Below are 12,669 nucleotides of genomic sequence, written 5' to 3' on the forward strand. Positions count from 1 at the left end.
TAATTCGCATTGAAGGTATATTGAGAAGCTAAATGCCGAAGCTTAGACGAAAGAAGGCAAAGTTGCGATCCTGCCTTATACCCCAGGTTTCCTCACCTATTGGCTATAAAGTATTGTCTGGGTAAAATATTTTCTTTGATCGGCAACCATATTTATAGAACACCTAAGACTTAGGCTTTGTTGTAATTAGAGATAAATAACCGCATCTCTAACTTCATCAGCTCTACATTGTTTTCATCGCCTCTATGTTGACCAGATTTTTACCCTTAAGCATCAGAAAGGCTGAAAACAATGACACATTTTTCATTTCATTGAAGTTAATGTTTCTCATCCAGCCTAATCAAGTCCTTTGAATTAAAAATAATGATTAGGGAAGGTGATAGAACAATAAAAATCTGCATTGTTTTTGGCTTTGTTCGTTGAAGCCACAAACATATTTTGAATTCTATAGATTGTTTTTACAAAGCCCTACATTTATTTCTGTGTGATCTCAGCCCTTGAGCTTATTTTTGGTCGAGTTGCTATTATTTCAGGAAACATGTAATGCTGATCATCTTTTAAATCACAGTGATTTTGCTTTGAAAGCATCATCCTTTTTTGTAAAGGGGAAAGATATAAAAGATTTAAGGCCTGATCCAAGAAAGAAATATGTACACAGAGAATAGGAGTATGTGGCAGGAGGATATGAACACCTGACCACTTAACCAAATTCATTTTCACAGGAGAAGCATTGCAATTTCTATTTTCTCAGCTTGGTGACAGACTGAATTTTAGGTGTTCAAAGATGTGCATTCAACAGCCTACAGGAGGTCAGGGCCTCAGTGCCTTTCATCTCTAGGTCATTGGCTAGGGCAGGGTTATGGCAACCAAAAGTTGCGATAATCTTCACCCATTTATCTTTAAAGCTATCATCACCAAGTCTTTATAAGATAAGAATTTGTTTAAGGACCTGAGAAGAGTGTGAAACATCTTAGGCTAATGATTGAGACAAGTGCGTGCCAAGGGAATAGTCATCCTTGGGTACCACAAGGGAATCTCCCTAACAAAGAGCTTTATAGTGCCCCTAATTCAAGTTTTTCCCCTAGAATTACTTGCATATAAAGCAAAGCATAGGTCAGTTTCAATGTGCCATAAGCCAACACAAAAACTTTCTATAAAATAATATCTTCCTATATAAGATAACATAAATACTGACTTCAATTTTAATGTAAACCAAAAAGTAAAATTTTCTAATACAATTAAGAGGGAAAATAGGTAGAGGATTCTAGGAAGTCTTTTATACAATGTTGATTTATATAGTCAGAGATGTGAAGGTAAAAAGAAACCAACCAAGGCTCTTCATCCTTCTCTCTCTAATCAATCCAGGTAGAGTTTCCTCTCTCTTCTGGGCCCAGCCAATGATCAGATCAGATGAAAATCTATACAACTCTTGTGATTGACTGTAAAGGCCAGGTAATGGATACCACCAGGGAGAGATTAAGTCAGAGGGTGCTGAACTGAAGGGAAAGGAGCAAGTTTATAAACAAAGGCCAAGGAACAGAGCCCAAAACACTGGTGTATGCTTGGGTGCATAACCCCAATTTGTAAACAACAGGGTATTCAGTGTCCTTTTATGCAAGACAAAGACCCAAAATAAAGACCCTGAACATATTGGTTCTGCCTGAGAAACATCCCAATTGTCTGGAAAATAAGCAAAGGTAAGAGTGCCTAAGATAAACCATCTGGACATGCCCGCAATGAGCACAGGAGAAGACTAACTATATGCTAGTTGCTTACGGTTTAGGGCTTGGAAATACCCTCAACCCAGAACATACCCTCCACTGAATATCATCTCACTTCCTTTCAAAGTGTAAACAAGAGGGCAATCCCAGAGTACAGTGTAGACAGATTTCCAACTACAGGCAGAATGAAGGTTAAGATACTGTTAAGTATGAGACCAAGAGTTAATGCTGTTTTAAAGCTGAGAGCCTAAGAAATTCAAAAGTCAAGCTTGAGACTATCTATTTTTACAGAGCAGCAAATGATTAATCTCCCCAAAACAATGTTAAAAATGTAATTGTCTAAATTAACTGCAAGTAACTTGAGAGACACATATAGCCACAAACAGCCAGTCAGTAAACTCACTTTTTCCATCATATCACCAGTTTGTGTTGGGCTATTGGACTCCAGGTCTTTTTTGCTGATACAAACAGAGATCTCTCCAGTGTCTTTACCATTTTCAAATACCTGAGAAATAAGCACATTCAAAATTAAAAATAAATACATGCACATACACATTCGTGCATATGTTCATACATACATATATAAAGGTAAGCTTTCCTGGCTTTGCACGATATGGTGCCGACTGACAGTCCTGCATATGGGAACTGTGCAAGGCAAGGACTGTTTCTATGAACATGTGCAAGTAACTGGCAATTAAAATCAACAGGACTAGAACAGTATAAGAACGTCCCTTGTTCCTCCTTTCAGTTTCAGTATCTTTAACCTGACTGGCATTCCCTACCATTTTAAAATAGAAGGAAACGTGGGGACATTAAAGGAGAAATCACTCACTGCACTGGATGCTTAAATGGGACAAGCACCAAAGAAAGGTCAGTTAGCAACAAATTAACCACTTTATTTAATTCTTTTGAAAAACATAAAGCCACAATTACGTGAGGGATCTTTGATTTATATTTAAAATATATCAGTGCTCATGGGGTGCCTGGCTGGCTCACTCAGTAGAGCACGTGACTCATGATCTTGGGTTGGGAGTTGAAGCCCCATCTTGGGTGTAGAGATTACTTAAAAATAAAAATCTTAAAAAAAAATTAAAATAATAAAATATATAAGTGTTCAGTTCATCTTCTGACTTACTAAAAGGAAATTCAACCTGACAGATTTATTGCATGACAGTACGATGAAAGCCATCCATTTTAAGTGCACATGCACAACAAGTTGTTGAGAACAGAGATAAAATTCTTAACATTGCATTATGCAGCACTTACTGGGAAAAAAATGCTAGCAAATGTTCTGGTCAAAAGTAGCCAAACAAACCAGTTCACACGGGGGGGGGATCCACTAATAAACACCATCCTCTGACCATGTTGAGGACCCACATGGGGTATGCCAATCCATTCACCAGGCTCTTAAGAATAGAAGCAGACCAAGGAGGCCTGAATAATTTAAATCCTTTCTTATTTCATTTTTTCTCTAAACTTCTCTTCTTCCCTGATACACCTATCACATCAGAGTAGTCATTTTCTTTATCTCTAGTGCTATTTCCAGAGAAGATAATTTAGGAAAATACCTTATTTAAAAGGAAAGAAAACCATCGATTTTGCTTTTGAGACAGTCTTGAGAGTTATTTAATTAGTCCAAGCCTAGTTTGGGAAATGATGTGAATCAATAGCACTTCCTTAGGCTTTAGGAAAAAAAAAAAAATATATATATATATATATTTATATATTTATTTATATACTTTTTTATATATAAAATTTATTTTTATATAAATATATATTTATAAATAAATATTTATATATTTATTATTTATATATAAATATATATTTATATAATTATTTATATTATTTATATATTTATTTATATATATAAATATATATTTATATATATTTTATATATTTATTTATATACTCATAATATTATATGAGTAATAATGTTCAAGAATTGTGGGTTTTTTTTCTACTCAGTGCTTTTCACTGTGCTGATAGTCCAGTGGAGATAATGCAGCTGTCAGCCTTGGTACATTGATATCCCACACCCTATAGCATCTTTTGCTAACAGGGATTTTTTAAAACTTCTTTTTTGAGTACATACACAATTCTGAGCAAGAAATCTCTCTACTTTTGCAAGGAACTTTGTAAACTCAACTGTTGCCTACAAGCCTACAGGAAATAAAGTGGGCAGAGAATCCTACTCTCCCAACAATCTCTTCAGGGCGGTAACCTGGAACAGAGCTCTTAAATAATAGTGACATTTAGCAAAGATAGTTTCAATTCTGGGTGTCATACATTCTGCAAGGTTAGTGGTGACAAAAGTTCAGTTTGGGGGACTTATTGACATTCCTTTGTCAAGACTTGCTAGACGTAGAATCAGAGTACAGAAAATTAATGCTCTAGAAAATAGCAAACTACCAAACTGCGAGAGCAAATAGGAGTTGGCCAACATCTAAGACATTCAGTAGCTCACTGCTTTCTTTACTACCAGTAAGAAGTCTGCCCTTCTAGGTCTAGAAGTGTAAAAAAAAAAAATGGGGCACCTGGGTAGCTCAGTAGGTTGAGCGTCCGACTTCAGCTCAGGTCATGATCTCATGGTTTATGAGTTCGAGCCCCAGGTCGGGCTCTGTGCTGACAGCTTGGAGCCTGGAGCCTGGAGCCTGTTTCAGATTCTGTGTCTCCTTCTCTCTCTGCCCACCCCCCACTTGTGCTCTGACTCTGTCTCTCAAAAATAAATAAATAAATGTAAAAATAGAAGTGTAAAAAAAAAAAGGCTCTAGTCTCCAAAATCTCTATAAAGGCATTAAAAAAAATCTTTTAGGGTTTAAATAAAATTTTAGGTGTTTAAGTGAAAGAAGCCTTTCTCAACAATTTACACACACTAAAAAAGCTAACTGCCAAACAGTGTGACAATTAGTCACTTGTGTAATGTATGGTTTTTCTGCATTTTTATAAAAACTAAAATTCTCTAAGCTGAAATTTTATGAGATTCTGCTTTTCCTAAGGCCTACTTCTCATATTTAAGATCTTTATTACTATGCCCATTTTTCTAAAATCTAATTATTATTTTTTTCTCTTCCTTTGCATGAGAAGTATTTTTACTTCTATTGTTCAATGTCTAAACAAAGATAGCTTTCTAAGCAGAGTTTCTGTGATTGACTAGCTATAGAAAAATAAAAAAAATAGTCTACTTTTATTTTACTGCTGCCTGATCATTGGCTTAAGAAATACCGACCGCTGTATTGGCTTCCCAGTGGCTCTCTGCATGGCCTCACCTCTTGACAGCTCTAAAATTAAATTCCTACCATTGGAGTGGGATGATGGAAAAAGCTAGCTGAGGCGAGTCTTGGGTCCTAAGGAGAAAAATAATAGAACCTTAAAAAAAAAAAAAGTGATCCAGATCCTCTCAAAAGGCATGGTAGCTAATGACTACTGAAGAAAATACCTATGAATAAGAATTTACTTCTGTGACTAGTTACAACAAGTAAAAAGTTTTAAGGAGTGTTTTCCATGAACGACAGTCTTTGTACTTTCTGTCATGTCAATATTAACTTTTGTTAAGAAGATTAAATTAGATTAACACCAATGTTTTCTTTTTTAAGTTTATTTATTTATTTTGAGAGAGTGCGTGTGCATGCATGCGTGTGGGTTGGGTAGGAGCAGAGGGAGGGAAAGAGAAAATTTTAAGCAGGCCCCATGCTCAGAGCAGAGCCCACTGTGGGGCTCGATCCCATGACCCTCGGATCATTACCTGAGCTAAAATTAAGAGTTGGTGTCTCAACTGACTGAGCCACCCAGGTGTCCCACACCAATGTCTTATTGTAATATTGTTGATCAATTTATTCACTCAACAAATATTTACTGAGTACCTACCATGTGCCGAGCACTGCTCAGGTGCTTAAGATATACCAGTGAACTAAGATTCCTGCTTTTGAGGAACAAAATAAGTAAGGAAATCACATAGCATGGTCAGGGTACATTCAGGTCCTGTAAAAGCTGTTTGTTCATTCTTTCTGTTAAAGAAGGCCCACCAAACCGTATAAGCTTGGTGGACCTTCAATACAACTGGTGGGCCTTCTTTAACAAAAAGAATGCAAAATTACAAACTTAAAACTAGATAAAAGATATTCACTTAAAATGAGAGAAAAAAAATCACAACAATTTACACACACTAAAAAGCTCACACATAGCAAAAACCATTACAAAATATTTCCATTAATTAACTACCCAACACACATATTTTGGCTGAATTGTATTTGATCATCTCTTCATATGGTCATTTGGTAACATTTTCTATAAGGAGAATAGGAAGATGATTCTTCCTTCTAGCATGGTTAATCAAAAAAAATATTATTTGTTTGGAAAAATCTCTCAGCTTCACAACTTTGTTGGACATTTCATAAAAATGTTTAGGATTGATGTCACATTTGGGAAAACCTTGATCATAGTTCTTTAAAATATGAGCTATAAAATGTGGAAGAATTTCCTACAAATAGTTGGCTTTATTATTTTCCCACCATGTTTCTCCTCCACCACCCATACACTTTTGATGCCAAGCACTCTAGTCCATAGTCAGAAAGCAATACACTCAATGGCCAGCAGGCAGTGGCCATCTTCCTGGGAACTCTTTCCATATCAGAATGGTTAGTGCTAACTTAACCATACACGGAAGTGACTGTAAAACACTAATTACATCCCACTACATTCAAACTAAATGTATCTCCACTCAATTTTCTCCAGCCAGACCTCAAAAATGCCTGCTGCCACCTCAACACTACTTGATACAAGAGAACTCTTGACCGAGAGGAAGTTGGACTAGGAACGGGCAATGGTCTCAACCAGTTACAGTTAAAATATATTTGCGGGGCGCCTGGGTGGTGCAGTCGGTTAAGCGTCCGACTTCAGCCAGGTCACGATCTCGCGGTCCGTGAGTTCGAGCCCCGCATCGGGCTCTGGGCTGATGGCTCAGAGCCTGGAGCCTGTTTCCGATTCTGTGTCTCCCTCTCTCTCTGCCCCTCCCCCGTTCATGCTCTGTCTCTCTGTCTCAAAAATAAATAAACATTAAAAAAAATTAAAATATATATATATATTTGCAAATTTTACAGAAACATGTGGCCATGTGTACTCATTGCTAATGTTTCTTCTAGGGTTTTGAAAGGGGCCGACACAAAGCAGGGACCCTGAAGCTTAATTTTCATTAGCTGTGTGGTAAATGCACCTCTGAGAGTGTTAGAAGGTGCTAAGTGGTATCTAATAAAGGGAAGGGGACATAGGGCCTGGGATAAGGGAGGGCAAAGGGTGTGGTGAACACCATATGAAGCAGGTGACCAGAACAGGCTTTCAAGAGAGGAAAGATCTGAGTCAAGAGTTGGTGGGGAGAGAGTTAACCAAGCAGATAGGCTGGGAGAAGAGCATTGCAGGCAGAGGGAACTGCTTGAGCAAAGAAACTAAGGCAGGAATGTGTCCAGTGTGTTCTGGGAACTGCAAGAAGACTGGTGTTATTGGAGCAGAGTGGTAAGAGAGGGAGAGTAAGTAACATGAAGTCAGAGGGTTAAGGGATTGGAAGAGAAATGGGGACTCTTTGGAAGGTTTGGAACAGAGCAAGAACAAGATCTAACTTAAAAGGATCATTGTGTAGACTATAGAGAGCAACAATAATCTGAAGGGTGGATGGATGATGGTGGTTCAAACCAGAGTAGCAACAATGGACATGGTAAGAAATGGTCCATTTCTCTTGTTCGTTCCTGAGTAATTTTACTTGCTTACTTGTGTATTAGCAGGGTTGGGAAATAAAATTTGTTGTTAAGCTAATATTTCTGAATATGATATCTGTGTCTATGGATAGAAACCAAACTAAATATAACTGTTCATATGTAGTATTTGTGAAGGCATAAAAATACCAATGAAGTAGTAAAAGACTTTTTATTTACTGTGAAGATTTTATAGAGACAGTGACTAAAAAAACCTGCAACTTTTATGGGGAAAGATGACCTGAATGAATTTTGACCTAATGTGGTTCTTTGACAGGTTTGCCCAGCATCATTTATCATACCTATTTAAGGACTTGTATAAGGCCTACTTCAGTGCCATTATCCACCCTTTAATACTATAAGTCTGGTTAAGAGCTAGCTGTGGGGGAACAGCAGGTTCCCAAACTCTCCATAACTGCTGGGCAGACCACCCAGGAAGCTCTTCTGTGCGTGAGTGGAAGGCCAAACACCTAGACTTCAAAATACCTCAGGATACAATGCTGTCAAGAGGCAATAATAAGAAAATGACACTGCAGTGTGTTGCTAAAAGTTGGGAGGCTGTACAGTAACAGGGTTTACTGCTAGAGATCCAGTGAAGAAAAGGAATATAAAATAGCCACACAAAAGTACTTGGCATATTTCAGTGGATATAATTAAATATGTAGAAACAAGGTTAACTTACACATTGGCTTAAATTGCGATCCACAGGATGCAGACTCTGAGACCAAGATTTACTCACAGGAATTTTACTGGGGAGCCTTCTGGGAAGCAGCACAGCTGAGGGAGTGAGGAAAGCAGGAAGGGGCAGGTGAAGGTGAGTGTGATGCAGTTGCAACAGAGGCCTCTGGTGGGAGCCCTAGAGCTAGAATGGCCGGCCCTTCAGCATATGCCAGAATTGAAGCAAGGGAGCAATCACGCCTTTGCTCTGTGCACGAACCACATGTTGGCTGCATCCTGCCCCCAGGATGAAGGCCTAGTCTTGGGAGATGCAGCTCCTTTACACAGAGGGCAACCGCCCAATAAGAATATAGTTGTGGCAGCTGAGGGGTGGATATCTCAGTCCTGACGAGGGACTCTGGTGGTGTGGCACCGCACCCATTACACACATGCACGGCAATCGGGAGTGCATGGCGCACAGTTACACACAGAAATTACTCAATACTCAAAGCAACCGCACATTTTACAGGGAAGCCTCACAAAGGTTAGATGACTCGCGTGGGGCAATTCGACTCATAAGGGGTAAGGAGATCTTTAGAAATCAAATCCTATAGTGTTTTTAATTACAAATATCAAAGTTCACCCTTTTATCTAGTATTAGGAAGTATACTAATATGAAACTTAGTATGAAAAAGTTTAAGGGCACAGAAATGTATTTTACAGTAAAAGGTTTTTTTTTAACCTAAGTCAAAGAAAAGGAAAATTAAAATGAAATACTTGTCTTATGTAAGAAGCTAATTAGCTGTGAAAAAAAAATCTTTATCCAATCAGAATTCAAAGTCACCTTTGGAGCTAGAAAATCAACTCTAACTGAATTAGCATTACATGTACATTAAATCAAATAAATGTACTGTTATGTCTTCCATTTTTATAGAATTACTAATTTTTAGAACATTCACATTTTCTGTATTTTCTCAAATGTATATTATAAACCAAACAGTAAACATGTCTAACTTAAATATTCAGATAAAGTGATAATCACAAAGCAAATATTAAAATTATGGGATTGTAGGCAATGAAAACTTAATAATGAATTAGTATATTTATATTACATATAAGAAAAAGTGTTTTAATGCCTAATAGATGTCTTTAAATGGTATTTCACAGGTAAGGAGCCAATATGTTTAGTCCCAGGAAATGAAAACGCACTTAAGTGAAAACAAATTATGGAATTGTTAAACTTTATCAGTCTAAATGGCATCTGGACCAAAAATCAAATAATATTATATTTAATCCCAGAAAAGGGATACCTAAGAAAATAATTTATTTTAAAAGAGACATTTTAGGGACGACTGGGTGGCTCAGTCGGTTAAGCCTCCGACTTTGGCTCAGGTCATAATCTTGTGGTTCATGAGTTCCAGTCCCGCATCAGGCTCTGTGCTGACAGCTCAGAGCCTAGAACCTGCTTTGGATTCTGTGTTTCCCTCTGTCTCTGCCCGTCCCCTGCTTGCACTGTGTGTGTCTCTCTCAAAAATAAGTGAACATTAAAAAAAGAGAGAGAGAGAGACGTTTTAAATTTCCTCTTTAAGTTGTAGCAGAGCCCACCATTTGGAAGGTGTAAGTCGGGTGACTGCATACAGGGTAGGATTTAAGGTGAAAGCCAAAAGATTCTGACCCCAAAAATATCTCTCCCACCAACTTGTCAATACTTGAAATTCCAGTTAGAGATTTACTCCTTTGTCATAACTAAAATACCACAAAAGAAATGCTATTCAGCCTTATAGGTTATTGATCTTTTGATGCTGTGATTTTTTTTAATTTATTTATTTTTCAATATATGAAGTTTATTGTCAAATTGGTTTCCATACAACACCCAGTGCTCATCCCAAAAGGTGCCTTCCTCAATACCCATCACCCACCCTCCCCTCCCTCCCACCCCCCATCAACCCTCAGTTGGTTCTCAGTTTTTAACAGTCTCTTATGCTTTGGCTCTCTTCCACTCTAACCTCTTTTTTTTTTTCTTTCCCCTCCCCCATGGGTTTCTGTTAAGTTTCTCAGGATCCACATAAGAGTGAAACCATATGGTCTGTCTTTCTCTGTATGGCTTATTTCACTTAGCATAACACTCTCCAGTTCCATCCATGTTGCTACAAAGGGCCATATTTCATTCTTTCTCATTGCCACGTAGTACTCCATTGTGTATATAAACCACAACTTCTTTATCCATTCATCAGTTGATGGACATTTAGGCTCTTCCCATAATTTGGCTATTGTTGAGAGTGCTCCTGTAAACATTGGGGTACAAAGTGATCCTATGTGATGCTGTGATTTCTAATCTCTGCTCTCTGGAACCCCTTAGAGGACAACAGTGGGGGTTTGTGGTCCCAAGTGGGAGATCAAACCCAATAAGTAAGTCTGTGGAGGCCGCCACCATCTGGCTTCAAATGGGGTAGATCCTACTTTCATTTATATAGTAGACTCCAAAAAAGAATTTTGATCTAAGAAAACTATTTTTTTGAAAACCGTCTTAGACTGAAAGAAAGCGCAGCATGCCCTTTTCAAAAGAGTAAATCTTGAAACACGGTGGTAAATGAGAACATGGGGTATCTGACCGTCTGAATTGGGGGTTGGGAGGTGGGGGTGGAGGAAAGGCCAACAGAGGCTGAGGGTGGAGAACCTGCACAATGGCCCTTGGAGGCTTCACAGTTCACCTGAGAGTGGGCCCACATTCCCTTTTTATGCATTTAAAGTCACCTTTCATCATGAGGTGAGTGGATGGCTCAGTTGAACAGTCAGTTTAGGCTCAGGTCATGATCTCTCCATTTGTGAGTTCGAGCCCCACATTGGGCTTGCTGCTATCACTGTAGAGCCTGCCTCAGATCTTCTGTCCCCCTCTCTCTGCCCCTCCCCCATTTGTGCTCTCTCAAAACTAAACATTAAAAAAATTTTTTTAAATAAAGTCACATTTCATTGTTTTGTTACAATATTTTTTAAAGAGCTTCACTCTCATCCCATTTTTCTGTGTCTATGAACAAAGTAAAATTTTCAAAACAAGGTGATGGGCCTATAAAAATATTTTCTTTGTATCCAATTACAATTCTCACTAAATTTGAGATAAGAAAATGTTCAAAATTATCTAGATGACAGAGGCAAGGCAAATTTGTTTGCCTGTCATGTACTAAGCTAAGTAATTTCAATAAGCCCTTTATACATGAGGATGTTTCAAGAAGAAATGAAATAAGGATCTCACTTTGTCTAAATTAATTTAGTGCGTAAAATTATATTTAATTGGGATTAAAATATCAGATGGGTAAGTCCTGTCAGTAGTTGGGTATAATATGATATATACCAGAGCTTAGTAAATAAAGGTTTTTGGAAGTTCCTGGGCTCAATATATTTCTTTTCAAAGAAAATAAGGCCTTTTTAAATGAGAAAAACAGCCACATCCCCCAAATTATATTTTATTAGGGGAAAACGAACACTTTTAAGATTAAATATGAGCTAAATCATGAGACGTCCCCAAATTCTCAGTCTCAGAGATCATATTCTCATATTTGGATAGAGTATATGTTTTTAAATGCTATTCAATTTCTTGTTTAAATATATCAACTATGTCTGTAAATTTGATTTTCCCCTTAATAAATGAATAAGTACGCTGGGTAACTAAAACCTATACAAAAGTTTACCATCTTTGGCAGTACATTTTTAATTTAATAAATAATCCATTTTTTATCATAAAACATTATTGAAATTGTAAGTAGAATCTTAAGTAGGTGTAAATATATCACTTCATTTGCACTTACTAGAAAATCTGTATTCATTTCTACGTTCAAATGATGAATTGACGCTTAATAATATTCATGGTGAGTTGGGCTAACATAGATGTCAGTGGGTAATCCAGGGGACGGGAGCATATGTAGGAAGAGAATCTCAATGACTTGAGCATCTCAAACACTCTGTGAAAAAGCTAATTGAGAGGTAAAAACAAATTAACTGCTATGGAGAAGGACAATCTCCCCGAGAGAGAGAGCGTGCCTACAGCAGTAAGGTTCAGTGGTTGCATTTAGTCCGGGTAACTGCTGGGACAGTAATCCAGCTCTGGCCTGTGGACTTTCCCTGCTGACTGCCCACCTGGCAATTCTCTGGGCACCTTCAAGGCTGTCAGGACTGTGCAAGGAAAGCTGGTCTCATTACAACCAGCTCTGCATGGGAGCTGATGCCCCAACCAATTGCTCTTCCCTAATTTTGATACAGATGCAGTTTTTCTCTTCAGCGGGTCTAGGAAGATACAATCTTCCTGCACACAGATTTACACCTGGCTGCAGATGTCTGTCAGGAAATAGGCTGAGGTGAATACACTGGCATTTCCGCCACCCACCCCCCCCCCAACAGTTGAAAGATGAAAGAGAGAGAGAAGGAGAGAGGAGGGAAGGGAAGGGAAGGGAAGGGAAGGGAAGGGAAGGGAAGGGAAGGGGAAGAAAGGGAAGGGGAAGGAAAGGGAAAGGAGAATGGAAAGCAGGGTAGGTGAGTGGTTTCAATGCCTACTGCTA

The 12,669-nt window shown here is 38.1% G+C and overlaps 1 protein-coding gene across 2 annotated transcripts in view; it reads right to left on the reverse strand.

Annotated features, from left to right (window-relative positions):
• Positions 1-12,669, reverse strand: part of DCDC1 (doublecortin domain containing 1) — a 491,420-nt gene that overhangs the window by 234,653 nt on the left and 244,098 nt on the right. For both annotated transcript variants that reach the window (XM_047878425.1, XM_047878424.1), the window contains exon 12: positions 2,125-2,226. In XM_047878425.1, the coding sequence (XP_047734381.1) occupies positions 2,125-2,226 (102 nt within the window). The remainder of the gene's footprint in view (positions 1-2,124; positions 2,227-12,669) is intronic.

This window comes from Prionailurus viverrinus, chromosome D1 (genome assembly GCF_022837055.1).
Source record: "Prionailurus viverrinus isolate Anna chromosome D1, UM_Priviv_1.0, whole genome shotgun sequence".
NCBI lineage: Eukaryota > Metazoa > Chordata > Mammalia > Carnivora > Felidae > Prionailurus > Prionailurus viverrinus.